The sequence below is a fragment of the Phaseolus vulgaris genome, chromosome 2 (assembly GCF_000499845.2).
Source record: "Phaseolus vulgaris cultivar G19833 chromosome 2, P. vulgaris v2.0, whole genome shotgun sequence".
Classification (NCBI taxonomy): domain Eukaryota; kingdom Viridiplantae; phylum Streptophyta; class Magnoliopsida; order Fabales; family Fabaceae; genus Phaseolus; species Phaseolus vulgaris.
The window spans coordinates 35,385,967-35,404,362 of record NC_023758.2 but is presented as its reverse complement, the minus strand read 5'-3'; the positions used below and the strand labels follow the sequence as shown (position 1 = coordinate 35,404,362).

The window sequence follows — 18,396 nt, the reverse complement described above, 5'->3', positions numbered from 1 at the left end:
AAACGTAGGTATGATTGGTTGACTCCATTATCATTTTGTGTGTTATTATTCCACATTTATTTTGTTCCTCGTGAATTTTATTATAGGAAATGTATGTTATTTTCCAACAACTAGTATTACAACAAAGTTGTTATTATTTTTTTATTATTATCAATAATATAGAGGAATCATAATTTAGTGGGAACAGTGAACAGAAGAAGAAAATGTGAAAATTGAGAAGATTGATGGTACAAACTTTTGACTTTTTGAAGATGTAGATTGAAAAGATATATATGAGAAGAAGTTGTATCAATCCCTCTCAAGAAACAAAGCAAGGGCATAAAATATAAAGATTAGGCTTTTTTTGCCAAACAAACTCTTTAAGTTATTTGATTAACATTATTTCTTAATATTGTATTCAATAATTAAAAGAAAAAAAACAAAATGGTCTTATAGAGGCTATTTGTAATATGTATGAAAAAAATGTCAATCACAAATAAAGTTTATTTGATGAGACAACACTATTTAATTTACAAATGACAAAAGGCACATTATTAGTAATGCAACATCTCAATAAACTTAATATATTCACAATCTAATTGAGTTCATTGGAATTAAATTCAATGAAATATAAACATTGATATTTTTATATTGTATATTAAAAAGTTAGAATATTATTGTAATAGATGTAAAGAGTATATATAGATGGATTGGAAGCAATAAGTTGAAAATCAACAATATTTGATTTGGTTTTTAGGGAAGAGATTCGATAAAAAAAAAAAAAAGAACCAAATGAATCTCTAATCTTTGCAATTTTGCATATAGAATCAAAATAAAAAAAAATAATCATAAAAAATGTACATGCTAAATTTAAGAAAGAAGGTCTAGATCAAAGAATCATCATAGTTCCCATAATTTAAAAAAAAAAATAAGAATCATCATAGTTCCATAATAATTCAAAGACAATTAAATGTTAAAATTTTGAATGTTAAAAAATAGTGAAAAAAGTATCAAAGAATCGGTTAAGGAAAACGGAAATGTTACTTCTATTTCATAGACACAGCTTCTTCCGATAAGAATCTAGATTATATACAGTAGTAACAAAATATTTTCTAAACTTGCAGTTATCGTATACTACTTAACACAAATTAGAGCTCCTATATAAAATTTAAATTTATTAATATTTTAGTTAAAGTTATTTTGTGAGACTTCGTTTGAAAATTTTGAGAATGAAAAGAGAAAACGTGATCTTCTTGATGCAGTGTAAGAGACAAGAGACAATAGGTGAACAATGTATTTCATAAACACCAGCCATTAAAAATGACTACATTTCATTCCATCTTAACACAAAATTAGCGGCTTGAATAACCAGCTGAGATGGCAATGAAAAAAATGTAGAAATGAATGCAGGTGTGCGGTGCATAACTGAAACAGAAACAAACAATAGAAAGGGTACAGAGTGAAGAGTGAAAAACTGAGAGTGATTTATTTGTTCAGAATTGAATGTCAATTAATGAAGCCATTCTTTTTTTGGCTAAGAGAGAGGAGCTCTATGGGGAGCCCCCTTTCTTCTGCTTCCCAGAGAGATGAAGAAGCCATTTGTGTTCTGCTTGTTGTTGTTGTTGGCAATGCTAGTGGTAGCCTCAGAGGAAGTGGGGACAAATTGGGTATAGCAATCACCTCTTAGACCCTCAAACTGCACAAATGTAATATCAGATTCAATAATGCTTGACAACCCAAAACCCTCACATCACATACCATGTGAACAACCTGCTGCAATTACATACAATTATTTTTTGTGGGCCGCATTTTTCATCTTCAAAAATCTATCTGGTTTTAAACTCGTCAATTAAAGCTGCTGCAAACATTGTTTATTTCAAGTTTTAATGTCGTACTGTGAAAAACTAAAAATGCTTATATGTTCCAAGCAAGGTGTATTTAGTTAAAATAAAGTGTTGACAAGTTAGTGAATCTTGACCGGTAATTTGTTTGCAAGAGTCAATAGACAAAGAACAAAATAAGGAAGAGAGAGAGGTAAACAGTGACATGAGACAAAAACCTTGCATGACAGAGAACAGAAGTGAAAGGGCTCCTGAAGAATCCTGTCACAAGTGCAGCAAGTGTTGACAGTGCCTTTAAATGACCTTGACTGTGGCCTCTGATTTAAGAATATCACTTTGGCACCGTTAATGGTGTATGGCTGCCATCCAATCCAATCCAAATCGTTAATTCAGTTAAACTCAGTCTAATTATTCTCATCATCTTTCACTTTTACCTCTTAATCTTGCTAATTAGTGAATCTTTAATTCAAGCAATTTTTAATGGCAGTATAACGTTATGCAATTTCTTGAAAAGAGTTATTTTTGTCCGACCTGAATATTGGAGCAATCGACGAGCTTTTCTAGATCACCCAATCGAACCACGTCATGGTACACATACCTTCTCACCTGTAGAATCACATTAAAAACCTCCATTAGTATTTCGATCTCACACGCACGAACATGAACATGCATGTATCTACACACGTTTACTTCAATTTGAATTTTGAAAGATAGTTCAATTTGAATTTTGAAGGGAACTAAAAAGATAAATAAAATAAATAAACTGTTGTATAATTAATTCATTTTAAACTAATTATTTTTAGTTTATATACAACCTAAAACCATTTTTTAAAATAGTTCTTATGATTAATTTTAATTTATGAAAAAAAATACTTTCTTAATTCATTTGAAGGAACCTTATAATCTACTTTACTATGGAACATTTTGAAAACAAAAATTTAAACGATTTATCTCTTCGAGTTATTCTACTTTGTCTCTATTAGCATGTTTAGAATCTGATCAGCCACTCTAATTTAATGAATAAAACCACGAACCATGTTAAAGTTTTTAAAAAAAAAACATAAAAGCAATAATATGTAACATCTGACTGACAAGGCCAAATCAAACATATAGTTCCTTAAAATTCTGTCAATACTAAGAATTTGTGGTTAAAACCAGTTTTGAAAATAAAGTTCAAACTTGAAAGAATCATTTTTCTATAAAACCTTAAATATATATTAGAATTGTGGGAGGGTGTGGTGAATAGTAGTATTTAGAAGAAGTTTCGGGAACATATACAAATAATAATAAACTACAGAGACACAACGGGAATTGGAAAGAATTTGGTCAAACCTTTAGCTTTCAATGAAAGGAACAGCTGAGAAAGCTTTACAGGAGAAAATGGATAAAAAAATAATAATTCCATTTATGTCAAAAAAACCAAAAACCAACAAGTGAAAATCAGAGAGGACATGATGACCTTTCTGGGAAACCATGTATAAATATATGCATAAACATTTATATATGTGAAAACAATAAATACATGCAGACAACACTGTTAGTTATCCATTAATCAACAAGGAAGACAGACATTCAATTTTGAAAACCAAAACTTCAAAAATAAAGTTCACCATATGTAAAGAAAATCCTATAACAAGTTAGACACCAGAATTTCAAAATGAACATAGAGAACTGATCTTGCTCTCACACTTCCTCTTCTCAACAAAGAAATAATTTAAAGGTGTTTTGTAATGGAAAAACAAAAGACATCAAAGCATAAACTTGCACTAACAGATTCTTGTAAGACACTGTGTGAACTTAACTTAACTTCATTAACAGCTAGAGTAGAACAAATTTGATACAGAATTTTAGTGTTCACTCTTAGATTGTATCGATGCAAAAAATTCTGAAACACCCCCACAAGATTCATGTTAAACATTTCTAAGAGTTTATCCAAACAGTTCGAAAGGTTCAGTGAGTGACAGTCATCTTGATTTTCAAAAGATAAAAAAGAAAACTCAGAAGAATCAAAGAAACACTATCAGAAATTCTTCAAAGTTGAATGTGAGATAAAATACAGCACATGCAAATCAAGATCCAAGTGAGAAGCACAAAAACAGCACATGCAAATGAAGTTGAAAGAAGAGTAGGACAGAAATTGAAGGAAGTTCATGATGAATTGAGAAATAGCAAGTGAGAAGATGAGAAGTGGTGTGAGCATGTATATGAAAAGAAGATCGAAACTTGGTGGGAGAAAGTGATTAAAGATTGAAGAATAAGGTTTGATTTATATATGAAAGTGGAATTGTGATATGATGGTGATGATGATAGTTAGACTGATACCTGGAGAAGGGAATGGGAAGGGTGAGAAGGGAGACAGTGGGGGCAGATGCTAAGGTAGCAGTGCAAGCAAAAGACGTTCTTCTCGTTCTTCTTTTGATTCTGGTGGACCCCACAAGCACCAAAGAATGTCTCAGCCATGAGTCTCTCTAGCCATGCAGGTTTCACATTCATGTTTCCTTCTCCAGATGAAGCTTCACTACAGCCACTGCTCTTCATTGATCTTTGATCCAAACCCACTCCCTCTCTCTCTCTTGTTCTACTCCTCTTAATGTCACTATTCAATTACCAATCCTCTATATACATCTATTTTCACTCATAGATACTAATTTTAAATTAACATAATTTTAAATAGACTCTCACTTCCATCAACCAAATATAAATTATAATAGGTGATAAATATGCACACAAAATATGAAAAAAAAATTTGGGATGGAAGGAAATTAAATGAGGCATTATTAATTTAAGAAAATTATAGTTTGAGAATTTTTGGAGTCGTATAACACTTTGATGTGATAAATTTATAAATAAATATATATAATAAAGAGTAAATTTGTAATTAAATAATATAAAATAGTATTAAAATAATAGTATTGGGAGTTGTAATGTGGTTGTATAAAAAGTTGGGTGGTACATATATCATTGCCCAAATTAATTTTAATTAAAATTGATTTATAATTTTGCTTTTGGTGTCTTATCTCTTGTTAATTGTTTTCACATTGAATAAACAATATTAATATATTTATTAATAGAGACCTAAAGTTAAAGATTGTTAACTAATTTTGTTTTAAAAAAAAAATATTAATCAAACCTACAAGTGAAATGGCTGCTCTAAGCTCAAGGGAGAATAAGGTTTTGTTTAATTTAGGAAAGAAAATAAATGAAAGAGAAGGAAAGAAGAGTATAAAGTGATATGATTTTAAATTCATCGGTAAGAAAGAAAAATAAAATAAATAAATTTTTTATTTGGTTATATAAAAATATAAAATACTTAAATATCTCTGATAATAATAATAAAAAATTAAAAAAAAATATTACATTTTGAATCTATTAGCTAAAATAAATAATTTTAACGTAATTATTGTAAAAAATAACAAATTTACGGAAATAATTATACAGTTAGAAGACACGCAGGATTGTGCGGTCATTATGTTTTCTTACCTAATTTAAATATATTAAAATTAAGTTTTTATTTTTTTTTTCAAATTCGTAAGACAATTTAAAATTATTAACCTTTAATATTCTTGTTTAAATAGATTATTTCAATAATTATATAAGAACTATTAAATATAAAAATGACCACTAAATCATGTTAGTGGTGTGGATAAAATAATTTATTTACATAGACTAAAATAACTATTATAAAGTTTAACTAGAAAAATATATAGTTCATATCTATTAAAATTAATCTCATTGACCTTAATTAAAAGAATCCTAACAAACATCACATCAGAAGTAACTCTTACATCAGCCAATAAATAAAATAAATCTAATAATATTAGCGGAGAGATGACGTGTATCAATCACAAATAAACTTATACCTAAGATTTAATTTTATTTTAAAGATAAATTTTAAATTAATAAAAAAATAGAAAGTTTATAAATAAATGTTAAACATTTATTTTCTGTGTCATTTATAATTTTCTTTTTAAAACTTATATTCTCTGAACTTTTTAGTTGAGAAAAAGTTTTATTATTGTTATTTTGTCAAATTGCAATACTAAGGACTTACATAGGTAAGAGTGCAATTGTTGTTTTGAATTGAGATTTATTAAGAGAAAATGTCTTTGGTGTAGGGTTTTTTTAGATTTATGAAAATATGTAGGAATCTTTTGGCTAGTCATTTGTAAAACGAGTTAATAATTATATTTATTTTAATGTGTTGATTGTTTGATATTTTGATAGTAATATATTTTAAATATTAATTAAGTAATTTTTATAAAAATTATAATAAAAGAAGTATGATATTTCAAAGATTGAATGTTGAAGAATACTCATTCTTTTTTCAATGCTAAATATCTTTACAAATAAGCATATTTATTTTTTGTTAACATGGTTGTTAAATGTTGTATATGCATTCTTATCAAGAAAAAAATTATAATTACATAATAATGTATCAAAATATACTAATTAGATAAAAGTCAAATAATTATAGAAAATAGTTAAAATATCAAATGTGTCTGCTAAAAATAATTAACAAAACTAAGAATCAATGAAAAAATATAAATTTTTTAGGTTACTTAAAAATTAAAAATTAAAAGTAGTTTAGTAATTTTAGGGTATATGTATATTTTGGTTCTCATATCCAATTTACAAATTGAATATTTACCCATATTCAAAAAACAATGTCTAAGAAAATGACATTTCAATCTCAACTCATCCTCTATTCAACAATGTTCTCACTAAATTAGAATCAAAGAAATAATAAAAGTAAAAGAAACATAAATTTAAAATATAAAAAGTAAGAAGAATTTGCATTTATTAAGACTAATGTTTCGTAATCGATGAAATACTTGTCTTAATTACTATGAGAAAATTAAATTTAAAGTTACTCATGTTTTTCGTAAAATGAATGTTTGTGATGATAAGTTGACTAATTTATGATTTATTAAAAAAAATCTTTTTATTGGTATAATAGTCTTCCATCTAGTCTGTTCTTAAAATTATTTATAAATAGGTATAGTCTACCTATGTATCGTTTTTGTTAACATATGTGTTTTGGTCCCGCATATATATTTTTTTATATTTTTTTTCTTTTCTTTAATAATACGTTTTTATGTAATGATAGATAATTGTTGTTCTTAAGGTAAGTTGCATAGTGATACTAGCACAAAAGTTTTTATAAAAAAAAAGTAAGAACAATTTTAAATTTTTATCTTTTTAACATAAATATTAAAATTATCTAATTTTAATTAATGTGTTCAAAGACTTATCAAGGTATTTATTGCACATGATATCAAGTCTATTTTATTTGTGAATCAAAATGAATCACATAAATTCTTAGTCTCTTAATTAATATTTATATGAAAAAAAATGATTTCTTTTTGTTACTAATAATAGTTTTTTTTATAAGTGAATTGTTCTCATATATGCAATATTTTAACAAAAAAAAAAGCTGTAATGTAGCTGAAAAATACTTATATTAGTTTTTATATAAGGTTTCTAAAATTTATCTATATATTGCACGTAATAAAGGTTAATAGAAGAATGTAAAATTTTAAAATTAACAATTTATTTTGTACATGAGTACGTATGGTAAAATTGATTTGTACCATGGAATCAATCATAGTGGTCAAATTATATACATTGTTTCTTTCAATGTCAGAACTTTACATTATTTATGTATAGGACGTTTCATTCTACAATTACTTTGCAGTCTATCATTCAACATAATAGAGACAGGTTGTTACAAATATTTCTTTACTAAAATATTCAACTTTTTTTTCATTCTATAGTTAAATCATTACACTTATAATTTTCACATTATTTCAATCTTTTTTTTTTCTTTTACTTAATTGGACTTCTGAACTATCACTACTTAAAAACTTAATGGTTTAATTATATGTTTGATTACTTACAGTTTAACAAATTAACATTATATGCATAGCATTAATTTTTTATTTTGAAAAATTGCTCTTGCCTTTTTAAATTACATTAAATAAACTTACACTCCTTCTATTTAAAGATAGATATTTCTTTTCCTTAAGTTTTTAATAAAATCATATTAACATATTTTTCTATTTTTAAAACTATGGAAAAACATAATTAGTCACTACATTAATTAAATTAGATATTATCTTAAAACTTATTGGTATCTAAAGTAATTTTTATTATTAATAAATAGTTTTGAAATTGATATATAATTAACTACCAAAGTTTTAACTACCAACTAATTAGATTCTAAAATTGGTACCTAAAATAAAAGAAATTATTCTAGATATCAATAATTGTTGTAGTCTCTCGAACAATATCTAATTTAGTTAAAATAGTGATTAATTAATTTTAATTTCTAAAATTAGTTTTTATTTTATAATTTTCTTGATACTTTTAATAAAATTATACCTGTCTTTCTTACATTTTTAATAAAATATAATTCATTTTTATTGTTTTATTTAAAAATAACATATTAACTAAAATTATGAAGATTAAAATTTGAATTTTAAAGTAGAGAAATTGATTATTTGTTATAAATTAAAGTTGAACGATTTAAATTATGGAAAATTACATTCACTACATCTTTATGTTAATAATAAAATAATACTCATATTTTTTATTTTATTTATATTTATATTTACTTGTATTTTAAAAATATATATTTATAATTCTATTAAAATTAAATTTGAATATAATAAAATATGTTGGTAAAAAATATGAGTGTAGAAATATAAAACAAAATAAAAATTTAATGGTAAAATTTGAGAAAAAAATAAATTCTCATCACCATAATAATAATAATAATAATAATAATAATAATAATTACATATAATCAAGAGTATATCAGTTGATTAAATAAGCTAAAAAAATTGTAATAAATTTCCTTAACATAGTTTTGAGGTCTAACCTATGATGAATTCTTATTATCGAACTCAAATCTAACAAATAAATCATGTATGACTCTTATTGGAACACCGAAAATAAAAATCTCAAACTTTGGCTTAAATAAACAGATATTAAATGGTACATTTGCTTGTCACTAAAATTAGTTTTGATATTTAATTTCTGATCTAGAGGTAAAACTGATGATAATGATAAAAAAAAAGCGTTTTTATCATATAAAAAGAGATTTAAAAAATAACATTTTAACTCTTAATACTAGAAAAAAAATCATTAAATAAAAAATAATTAATGATTATATTAATTAAATTAAATAATATTTTAAAAATTAATTTATAAATTTATTAATAATAGAAATTATTTTAAATATCATTAATCTTTTTTAAAATAATATCTAATTTAGTTAATATAATAATTAATTATTTTTATATTTAAAATTAATTCTGATTTAATAATATTTATTATCTTTAAAATTAACTTCTATTCAGTAATTTTTTTTAAGTATAAACCTAACTATTAATTCTCAATATTATGTAAATTGAAGATAATTGATCTGATAATTAACACAGTTGTTTTGAGAATCAATCTTCTTTAGTATCACTCTTATACTTTTGGAAGAATCTTCTTTTCACAGTCTTATTTATTTTTGGAATAATCCAAAACTTATTGAAAATAAATTAAGCAATAGTATTATTTAGTATTGTTATGAAAAATTGAGTATTATTTTATGGTACTTATTCTATAGACATACATGCAACAGTCGTGTACTGAGACTGTCTCTTATTAAATCTTTTTCTGAGTTTCAAAGGTTCCTTATAAGACCCAAACCTCCCACATTCATATGTATCTGTAATAATTGTAAGCACCATCAATGGCTTATCCCTGTTCCATTTCATTTTCTACATATCAAAATTATTTTCTTTATAATATAATACACCAACACAATAACAAATGTTTCCATATATATATATTCTTTAACTTCGTTGAAATACTAAAATGGGTTATATATTTTATTTATCGAATGACTCAAAACACCCAATTGCAGTGTTGCTGTCTACCTATTTGGGTTGTGTGTCACTTATTTCTTTTCATTTTCAAATCATACTATTTGCCACACACTCAGGTGGAAACACATTCTTTAAACTAAGGTACCACTTCCTGATTATTATAAACAAGAAAAATTTATGAACTTTTCTAACCTAGAATCTATGGATCACTCACAAACATGACAAACATAAAAAACTTGTTCACAAAGAATCCGATGCTAACAATATTGATCTTTTTGTGTCAAACTGCTATCTTTTGCTAGTTGTGTTTGGCTTTCCCTTCGAAACATTCCAAGTTTTGTTAAAATAATTGGCTTGGAACAAAGCAATAATGTATGTGTGATAATTTCTGGAGCCAAAGTTGAAAACCACTCTCTTTCATAAATTAATATTCTCCTTGTGTTATATCAAAACTTACACACGAAATGGAAGCTATTTGAGCCATTATGCCTTAAAAAATTATTTAGCAAAGTTGAGAGTATCTTCCGGGTGGGTACATAGCACTCAAAACAGATAAAGAAAACTAAAAAAAAATTAAACATAGCACTCAAATTCAAGTATGGTGTTGGAGATCCCACTTTAGAACATTTTATTTTATACAAGTACGTGCAAACTTCACCTCATAAACCGATTTTATGGGGTTGAGTTAAGATTAAAGTTCACTTCTTAATATGGTATCAAAGCCATTTAAAGTTTATTTTAACGAGTGTTTGTTAAACTTATCGTGCCACCAGCTATCGGGCGTAATTGGACCGGTTAAGAAGTGACTTTTAAGCTTAACTCAACCCCATAAAACCGGCTCAATGTGGTGCAACTCGTGCGTGGAGATATATGTTATGGGTGGTCCGATAACGGCCCGATGGCGGGTGGCCTGATAAACCCAACAAATGATCGCTAGGATAGGTTCGAAAATGACTCTGATACCATATAAAAAAATGGTAAGAAGAATAGATGTTTCTTATTCTTTTATATGTATATTACATTAGATAGATACTAATAATGACATTCTATAATTATTAAATTAATTGACTAAGGGACATTCATATTTTACTGTATTTGAGTGTTTATATTTTCATATTCATATCTTCTATTCACGACTTTCCTTAATATTGCATCTTCGTGAAAAAAAAAATTATGGGAAACTTATAGAAAATATTTAATTTAATATAATTTATGAAAACTCATTTTATATTTTTATAATCCATCAAATTATTATAATTAAATGTTTTAACATTTCAGTATACATCAAAAGCTAAATTCATTTGTTCAATCTATCATTTAATATAGTGAATATCAAATAACATTTCGATAGTTTTAATTTAAAAATATACATATTTAACATTATCAATTACACGTATTATCAATAATAATAATATTTAGTATAAGTGTAATTACAATAAGTATATTAATTTTAATATGATTTAATATTTTTAATGAAATTTGAACTATTTCAAATCATACCAACTCTTTTGAAATAAACAATGATACTTTAAAAATTCATTGATTGGTCTTAAGTAATTAAAAAAAAAAATGAGTGTTCATGACTCCTTCCATAACAGGTTCTTCTCACATGTCAATGGTTATTTGTTTGATAGACATGGGAAAATAAAAGAAAGAATATTAGATATAACGGGAACAAGTTCAAAAGAGGAAGTAAGAATAATCTCTGAATTTAATTCAGCTTGAAACATTTTATTATGTTTATCATTAAACCTTACTATTCAAATAAAAACTAATTAAAATTAACAAATGATAAAAGTATGAAAGTCCTAGTTTAATGGGATGTATTGGATAGTTTTATTTTATGTTAACTGGCTACATTAAATAAAATAAAATAAAATAAAAACAAAATGATTAAAATTTATTTAACATAATTTCTCTTATTTATTATGAATGGAAGAAGCTACGAATTCTTATAGTTTTGTTGAATAGATAAATTTTTTAAAAACTTAAATATATTGAATTTAAATTTATTAATTTTTATTAATTTTTTTTGTTTAGATAGGACTCCTATTTGTCTCATTCAAGAAACTAGAGAAACAAAATGTTGTCCTAGTAAGCTAACTGAACTTAAGTTATTAGAATATCAATAGACGTAATTTTACTTTAAAGTAATTTTGATTAAATCATTTTATAATAAATATTAAAAATATGAAAATATCAAATCACAATAAACATAAATATTTCATGTCAATAAAGATTGTAGCCCTTACAACCTTATGCACTCATTCTTAAAATATATATTATTCTTAAGATAGATAATAAGGTATTGTCTTCAGTATTTTATAATATATTTTTAACTTGTAAATACATATATTATATTTTGTATAGAATGTTCATTTATTTGATTATCAAGAAGATTTAAAAAAAGTCAACATCATAATATTTCTTGAATAACTCTTCTTTTTTTCTATATCATTAGTTTCTCTTAAAAGATAATCTCTCACCTTCCATTAGCCTCCCATAGTGTCCTAACTTTTCTCACAAAGAGTTAAAAAGATACTCAACCAATGCATGATAAGTTATGTTAAGATTATGATTTTTGTTATGTAGAAGTTTAAATTAAATATTACATAAAGAGCATTTATTGTAACCCTCAATGTTTGCAGAGACATACACAACTGAAAAACCAACCCAAAGTCTTAAGATGGATCAAAACAGTTTTACAACATTCATTTTCTCAAACTTTATAAATAGAAAAAACCATTGAAGAAGTTTACTCAAAAACAATCTTACGACCACTTAAGTATATAAGACTTGAAAAATCTAGTTTATAAATAATATTTTGTATCTATATTAGGATGTAACATCTTTTTTAGTCAACAATCGTATGATTTAATATCACATTCCTAATAAATTAAGTGTTTTGGTCAATGATTATTTTTTTAAATAATATTTAAAGTTTTGACTAAGGTTGTTCTTCCAAAAAATATTCAAAATTTTGAATAATAGTGATTGTTGTTCCAAATAATAATTAATTGTTTTGACACAAGTAACTAAGATCTAAATAATACTTAATTGTATTTATAATATTAATTTTTTTGATGGATCATAGATCAAGAACTAATAGTCTAGATTGCTTGAAGATAATTTTTTTAAATCTTCTTATACATCAATAGGCTCATTCAAATCCAGCATAAATGAAAGTCCTGATGACTATAAAAATACTAAGCATAAATTTTTCTCTTACTATTAAGTCTTTCAATTACATATTATTAATTTGTCATCTAACATTTGAAGAAGTTGTTTTTAGAAAAGCATATTTTGATGGTAAAATCTAATAAGTATTACCCTTGCGAATGTGAAATAAATTTAATAGTCATTTCAGCTCTTCATTTTTATATATTTGACATGTTTTGACAATTAATAGCAAAACTTAGTCTTATAAGGATTGAACACTTAATAAGAAAATATCAAAACTTAATAAGAAAATATCAAAACATGAGAGAATAAAATGACATCTTATAACTTTCTAGGGGATTTCTCACCAGGCCACCTGCATTTCTAGAAGAAAACTCTATCTGTGTTGGAAGAATCACATTAGATGTATATAAAATTCAGGCATTATCAATTATGACTCATCACTGCGACATGAATAGAAAAAAAGTTTACCAATTCAACACAAATAAAGATGTTTGGAACTTCTTACTACGACAAAAATAAAGTTGTATAACTAAAAAAAGTTATCACCCTCGTAAGTGAGTAAGTGAATACAATTCGTTCACTATGAAGGATGGTGTATCTCTTACCAATATGATTGAAATGATGTAAATTCTTCTAAAAGGTTTAGAAACCTTAGAACAAAACTTCTTTAAGGCCCAAATAAACTTAAAACTACTCCATAACATACCTAAAGCTTGGAAGCTTTCTTCTTGTATTACTTTTAATGGCAAAATGTCAAACCAACAAAAAGTAAACTAACAATAAAATCAAACTCCACTAGGAAAACCAACTCATAAGTAAAGGAATTCAAAGAAAGTTAAGCCATTTTAAGAAGGGTAACTTGCATAATTAAATTTCTTAAACCATATCAGAACGTGTATCTACTCTTACCAAACCTATTTCAAAATGTAATATAATTTTCAGAAATTAATAAAGCTACATGAGTTATAATCTCAACCGACCTAAAATTAAGAACCTACATTTATAAAAAGTAATAAAAAAATTGCATTGCTACATATGAAGATCATCACATACAGCCAGAATTATTATTCCATATTATTTTTAATTTTCATTCAAAACAACCGGCACGCTACAGTAAATCCACTGCCCCGTTATTCGAAGATGCTAAATTGTTCCACCCAAACATTATGCCAAAATAAAACACATGTTCTAAGGAGAAAAAATAATTTTAAAAATGATAAATCAATTAAGACAATAATCTGCTTTAGTTAATATCTAATTATTTCTCTATTCTTCCAAAAAAATCATTATGGACGAACATTGTTAACTTTACTTTTATAATTTATTATTTCCACTTGTACCTTTTATTTTCAACAATCGTATTCATCTCATCTGTACTAATCAAAACACTATACTAAAAGTTATCCAAAAACGAAAAGCTAAGCAAAATTACCCAGTCAAAACTTAAATTATACTTGGCAAACTCTTAAAATGTGATATGACTGAAAAAAATGTAAGCTTTTGGAGGTAAATAAATCCACACACTTCATAGCAACGAATACATAATCTTCATAGACAATAGGCAAGATAACGGATAAAACCATTCGGTCCCATGAAATCTAAACCGTAAAGATAATTCTCAAAAGTTGACAGGTAACAAAATTATCGAAAGATAAAACAAAAATCCTTGTGCCTACAAATAAGCTTTGAATTCTACTGAGCGACTTCCCTCTTGTATCTGCAACAAAAAAATCCATGTACAATAAGGGCAATATAATACAAAGTAATAAAACACAAACAGGTAAGTAGTATAGATTACATCAAATTCATAACAAACCGTAAATAATACATCCCAAAACATCTGACCACATGGATAAATCTTAAGAGGATTCATCTTCACTTTATATAATCAACTAATGACTACTAACATCAAAAAATTAGTTATACCATAAGCCAGACAACTTTCTAAAATTACATAAAACATCATTATAAACAAATGTAAATCAACAAATTTCATAATCTTATAATAGCATTCCAAACAATAAACCCTGTCTCCCACAAATCCTTGTCCATTCTTACACCATAAAACGGGCAGATATACAAAGCCATAAATGTATATTACATTTACCATTTTACATTGCAATATAGGTTATTCTTTTAGCTAGCATGAGGGTACAAATATTGTATTATAACTTTTTATATTTTATAAGCAACTTATAAGAGAGTAAATCTAAAAGGAAAAACAAGAGAACAAGTAAGGCAATGATGTACAACAAATCAATAATTCATATGTATGCAAGGAATCATATCTGAGATTCAAAGATGATGTCCATCAATTGACATAAGCCATGAAATATAACAGGAATGCTTCCAAATATGGAGCAAAAAGACAAATGACAAACTAATTACCTCAGATGTTGCTTGGATACATGAACACTCTAACTCGTGCTCCCTGTAATGCATCAAAACTCAAAAATATCAAATACCAGTAAAAACACGACATCATAAAAAAAAGTGCTGCCAAATAATTACCATTGATCTGGGTGGAAGGTTTGACTTGAATTTTGCACGAACAACGCCACTGTTTCCATGAGGCCTTGTAACCTTACCCCAAATGCAGCGGTAGTGGCTTCCATTCTTCTTCACCTTAGCCTTGTAAATATAGGCCATTCTCTTGCCAGCATACCACCCTACTTCTTCTTTGGTGTTCACTCCCTCAATTTGGATCAGGGATGTGTTGGGATACTGGTTTGACTTGGACCTGAAAAGAATCACGGAGTTAATTATTAAACATATATTTTCCAGGGTAATTAAACTAACAAGGAAATGGGGAAGCAAAATAATAATAATAAAAGTAACAAGGCAAGAAGCATTTACCTTTTGTATCCAAGAATTGTACCCCTCACATAGAGTCTAAAACAAAAGGCAAAAAGGAGTGTTATGTTAATTTCAACTAGAAGTCATGCAGTCATCCACGGATGGATAAATAGCAAAATAAATATATACAGCAGCGAATAAATTCTGAATTACTACAACGACAAAAACTAGTATTTAAATTAATTTATCTTGCTCCCTGTAAAAAATATCACTTAATTAATTTTTACATATCATACATATTTCACTGTGATTAACCAACAAAACCAGTAGCAGTTGTAACAGTGACTACATTCAAATTCCAACAATCATCAATAGACCAAACCCTTCAACTTCCAAGATCTCTCATGGTTATAATAACAAACCAACCGTTCTAAGGAATAAGGAAACGAATGTAAACAAAATTATGAATGGAGTTTCGAAAGAAAAGAAAAATGGTAAGTGTTGAAGATAGAGCGGAAAATTGCGCAATGGGCGAAACCTAAAGCTTGTGGAAATGGTAAGTGTTGAAGGAATACCTAACGCGCTCTCCTTGGCGTCCCTTCACCATTTTCGTTGCTAGCTGCAGCTGACACACGCGACGATACCGACACAAACAGCGATACTGCGGCGTAACCCTAAAAATCAAAGAATTGGGTTTTTAGGGTTTTTATAAGAAAAGCTCTCAAGGAGCTTACAGTGTCGGGTTTTAATGATAAACCAGCCCACCTTGTTTCGGCCCAATGACTTCTAAGCCCGGTTGGTTTCTAGCACATATTAATTGATTTGTGTTTAAGGACATAACAAATGTATTTATATATGCACTATGAAACATATGGGGAAATGGTGGGTGCCTATAAAGATTTAAATACATAAATGAAAATATATTTTATTAAAAATATCATAAACATGTGGAACTTAAATTGTATAATGATCACGTTCAAGATTAAATTGTATAATTAAATATTTCATCTTCTTATAACATTTATGTTTTGTTTGGTTAAGTTGAAATGAAAAATAATAAATCTGTGTCTTCATAAAAAAAATATAGTTTCATTTATTTTCTCTTTCAAACTAAATAAATAAATGAAAATAGAGCATTGCCTTTTCAATTTTGTTGATTCAACATACACACTTTTCTCGTCTTCCAAATTATTTTCTTCTCATTTCATTTATTACTCATTGTATAAATAATGAACTTTTGTAGTACGTGATCATTGAAAATATGTTATGTGAGTAAATATTGATTGGGATTTGAATCTCAACCTTACTTGTTTCTCTTGTTCTTGTTATTTATAGATTTTTTACAAGGTGGCGCAATTCTCATGTTAACATGACAAAATAATGACTTAAAGGACTCAAAAACAATAACATTACTACCGGTGAAACTTGTGACAGGACAACCAAATTTGATATTGAAGACAATTACAACAAAATCAAGTTTAGTTATTCACATGCCCTCTTCTTTCTAAATACCAATTAGAATAGTATATATCATGAATATCCTTTTTCATTCACTTCTTGTATCATAATAATGTGTCTGAATTTTGAAAATTAAAGCACAAAATATTAAAAAGTTGGTGATAAAATATAGAACATAACAAAAAGTGCATTAATACAATTATGGTGATAATTGTCACAAAGACCTTGACTTCACTTTTTTTTCTCTCATTAAAATATTTGAATTTACAAATACTTAATAAAAGATTGAATTTTAAAAACTAATATCACAAAATCAATAAATTTATTCTTAACTTAAAAATAAATTTAAGTAAATAGTAATTTAGGAACAAATTAATAAAGTAATAGAAAAAAAGTATTGAAGATCTTAAAAATATAAATGAAAACATTAATTTTACAAAATGAAAATGTATCTTAAAAATTAAAATAGCATAAACTCACAGTGTAATTACTTAATTTGGTGTACTTCTCTTAAAAAACTTATGAAAACAATATTTCAAAACTCTTTAATAGGCAATGATCACTAAAACAACTTCAAATATATTTAAAAATGTACTGAATTATATAAAATAAACACACAAATAAAAGTTAGAAAATCTCTTTGTCTAATTAAATGTAGTAAAGAATGGAAACACATGCATGTAAGGTGTTTTTTTCATTGTAAAACTCTATTATAAGGATCAAACATAGTTGATGACTTTATGACATTTTTATATGTGAAACTATGTGAAATATATAAAAAAATATATGATTGAATTATGTATTTAAGATTTTTGAAAACAATTCACAAAATAGTGTATGATATGATTGAACAAACAAAGTGTGAAGTGGACATATTCACTATTAAGTTATTTTTCGTAAGAGATGTGTTTGACAAAAATCATTAGATGCAAGTTCAACAAGACAAACGCACTGTCAAAAATGCTTTTTAAAACTTATTTTCACAAAACTCTCCTTATATTAGTTGTAGATTAATAACATGTAATATAAAAATATACGAGTTGAGAGAGATTTACATAAGTTATTTTTGTACCCGTTCGTTTGATAACACAAATTATGTCCAGTCATAATCAACACGATCAAGGCTTCACTAATGCATACTAATGTTGCAAGTTTAAAAATAAGTATTATTTGTACCCAAACACTTTCGACTAAACAACAAGTATTCTTTGGACACTATCTCTCCTAGCTACAACAAGTATTCTTTAGATACAACCACT

The 18,396-nt window shown here is 26.3% G+C and overlaps 2 protein-coding genes across 2 annotated transcripts; both read right to left on the bottom strand.

The window, feature by feature from the left end:
* Positions 1 to 1,209: 1,209 nt before the first annotated feature.
* On the bottom strand, positions 1,210 to 4,406 carry LOC137809727 (protein RGF1 INDUCIBLE TRANSCRIPTION FACTOR 1-like). The gene is made up of 4 exons (XM_068610817.1): positions 4,143 to 4,406; positions 2,352 to 2,426; positions 2,039 to 2,179; positions 1,210 to 1,675 (listed from the first exon to the last, which is right to left on the bottom strand). The coding sequence occupies exons 1-4, from the start codon at positions 4,356 to 4,358 to the stop codon at positions 1,514 to 1,516; spliced, it is 594 nt and encodes a 197-aa protein (XP_068466918.1). The 5' UTR covers positions 4,359 to 4,406; the 3' UTR covers positions 1,210 to 1,513.
* A 9,984-nt stretch (positions 4,407 to 14,390) lies between these two features.
* Positions 14,391 to 16,407, bottom strand: LOC137811703 (large ribosomal subunit protein eL33y). The gene is made up of 5 exons (XM_068613533.1): positions 16,255 to 16,407; positions 15,740 to 15,775; positions 15,395 to 15,623; positions 15,272 to 15,314; positions 14,391 to 14,600 (listed from the first exon to the last, which is right to left on the bottom strand). The coding sequence occupies exons 1-4, from the start codon at positions 16,284 to 16,286 to the stop codon at positions 15,273 to 15,275; spliced, it is 339 nt and encodes a 112-aa protein (XP_068469634.1). The 5' UTR covers positions 16,287 to 16,407; the 3' UTR covers positions 14,391 to 14,600; position 15,272.
* Between the last annotated feature and the right edge of the window lie 1,989 nt (positions 16,408 to 18,396).